Below are 1111 nucleotides of genomic sequence, written 5' to 3' on the forward strand. Positions count from 1 at the left end.
TCGGCCTCGCCCCGCGCCGCGTCCGCCGCCGCCAGCTCGCGCCGGTGCGCGTCCACCGCGGCGCGCAGGGCGTCGTTCTCGCTCGCGAGCTTGGCGACGGCGGCACGCGCGCTCGCCAGATTGTCCGCGGCCGTCTCGGACCCGAGCGCCGCGAGCTCCGCGGCGACGCCGCCCGCCCGCGGCGGCGGCGGCGGCTTCGCGCCGCGGTAGAGCCGCGGCGCCGGCACCATCATGCTGCCCCAAACAATCGCAGCTCCCTTCAAGAATGTTTTTTTTTAGGGCAGCCTCTTCGATGGGCCGAGCGGTCTACATCGACGTCGTCGGCAGCGCGAGCCTGAAGCTCACGCTGAAGAAGGACGTGCCCGCGCGCAAGGTCTGGGCGTCGCTGGCCTCGCGGCGCGTCGACGCGGCGACCCACGTCCTCGAGACGCCCGGCGGCGCCGTCCTGGGCATCGACGACCTCGTGCTCGCGTCGGCGCCCGGCGCGGGCGACGTGCTGCTCGTCTGCCGCCGCCGGCCGCCGCCGCCGACGCCGCCGCCGGAAACGCCGCCGCCGCCGGAGACGCCGCCGCCGACACCGCCGCCGGAGACGCCGCCGGAGACGCCGCCGCCGCCGCCGGAGACGCCGCCGCCGCCGCTGCCGCCGTCGACGGCGGGCCTCCGCTGGCTCTACATCAACGTCGCGGCGTCGGCGAAGCGGCGCGCCTTCGCCGAGGCCCAGGCCGCGAAGCACGGCCTCGCCGCGGCGCGCGTCGACGCCGCGACGCCCGCGGACGCCGCGGCGCTCGCCGCGGGCCTCGGCGTCCCGACGGCCCACCTCATGGCCGGGTCCGACGAGTGGCACGGCGGCGCGGCGAACGCGATCTGCCTCTCCTGGCTCCGCGCGCTCCGCGCGGCGGCGGCGGCGGACGCGCCGCTCGTCGCCGTCGCCGAGGACGACGCGGCGCCGCACCGCGACTTCTCGACGCGCGCGGACGCGCTCCTCGCGAACCTCTCCGCGCGCGCGGCCGTCGACGCGGTCTGGCTCCACGCGCGGGGCCACGCGCGCGTCCGCGACACCTGCGGCGACGCGGCCTGCGTCCCGCGGCCCGACGCGCCCGCGGGCACGCCC

General features: G+C 79.4%; 1 protein-coding gene across 1 annotated transcript in view; it reads left to right on the forward strand.

The window, feature by feature from the left end:
• Positions 1-279: 279 nt before the first annotated feature.
• AURANDRAFT_68508 (hypothetical protein) overlaps positions 280-1111 on the forward strand; it is a gene marked incomplete at both ends in the record, with an annotated part of 11867 nt that continues 11035 nt past the window's right edge. The window contains one exon of the mRNA XM_009044202.1: positions 280-1078. Coding sequence (XP_009042450.1) covers positions 280-1078 — 799 coding nt within the window. The remainder of the gene's footprint in view (positions 1079-1111) is intronic.

The sequence above is a fragment of the Aureococcus anophagefferens genome (assembly GCF_000186865.1).
Source record: "Aureococcus anophagefferens unplaced genomic scaffold AURANscaffold_183, whole genome shotgun sequence".
In the NCBI taxonomy this organism is placed as follows: domain Eukaryota; class Pelagophyceae; order Pelagomonadales; family Pelagomonadaceae; genus Aureococcus; species Aureococcus anophagefferens.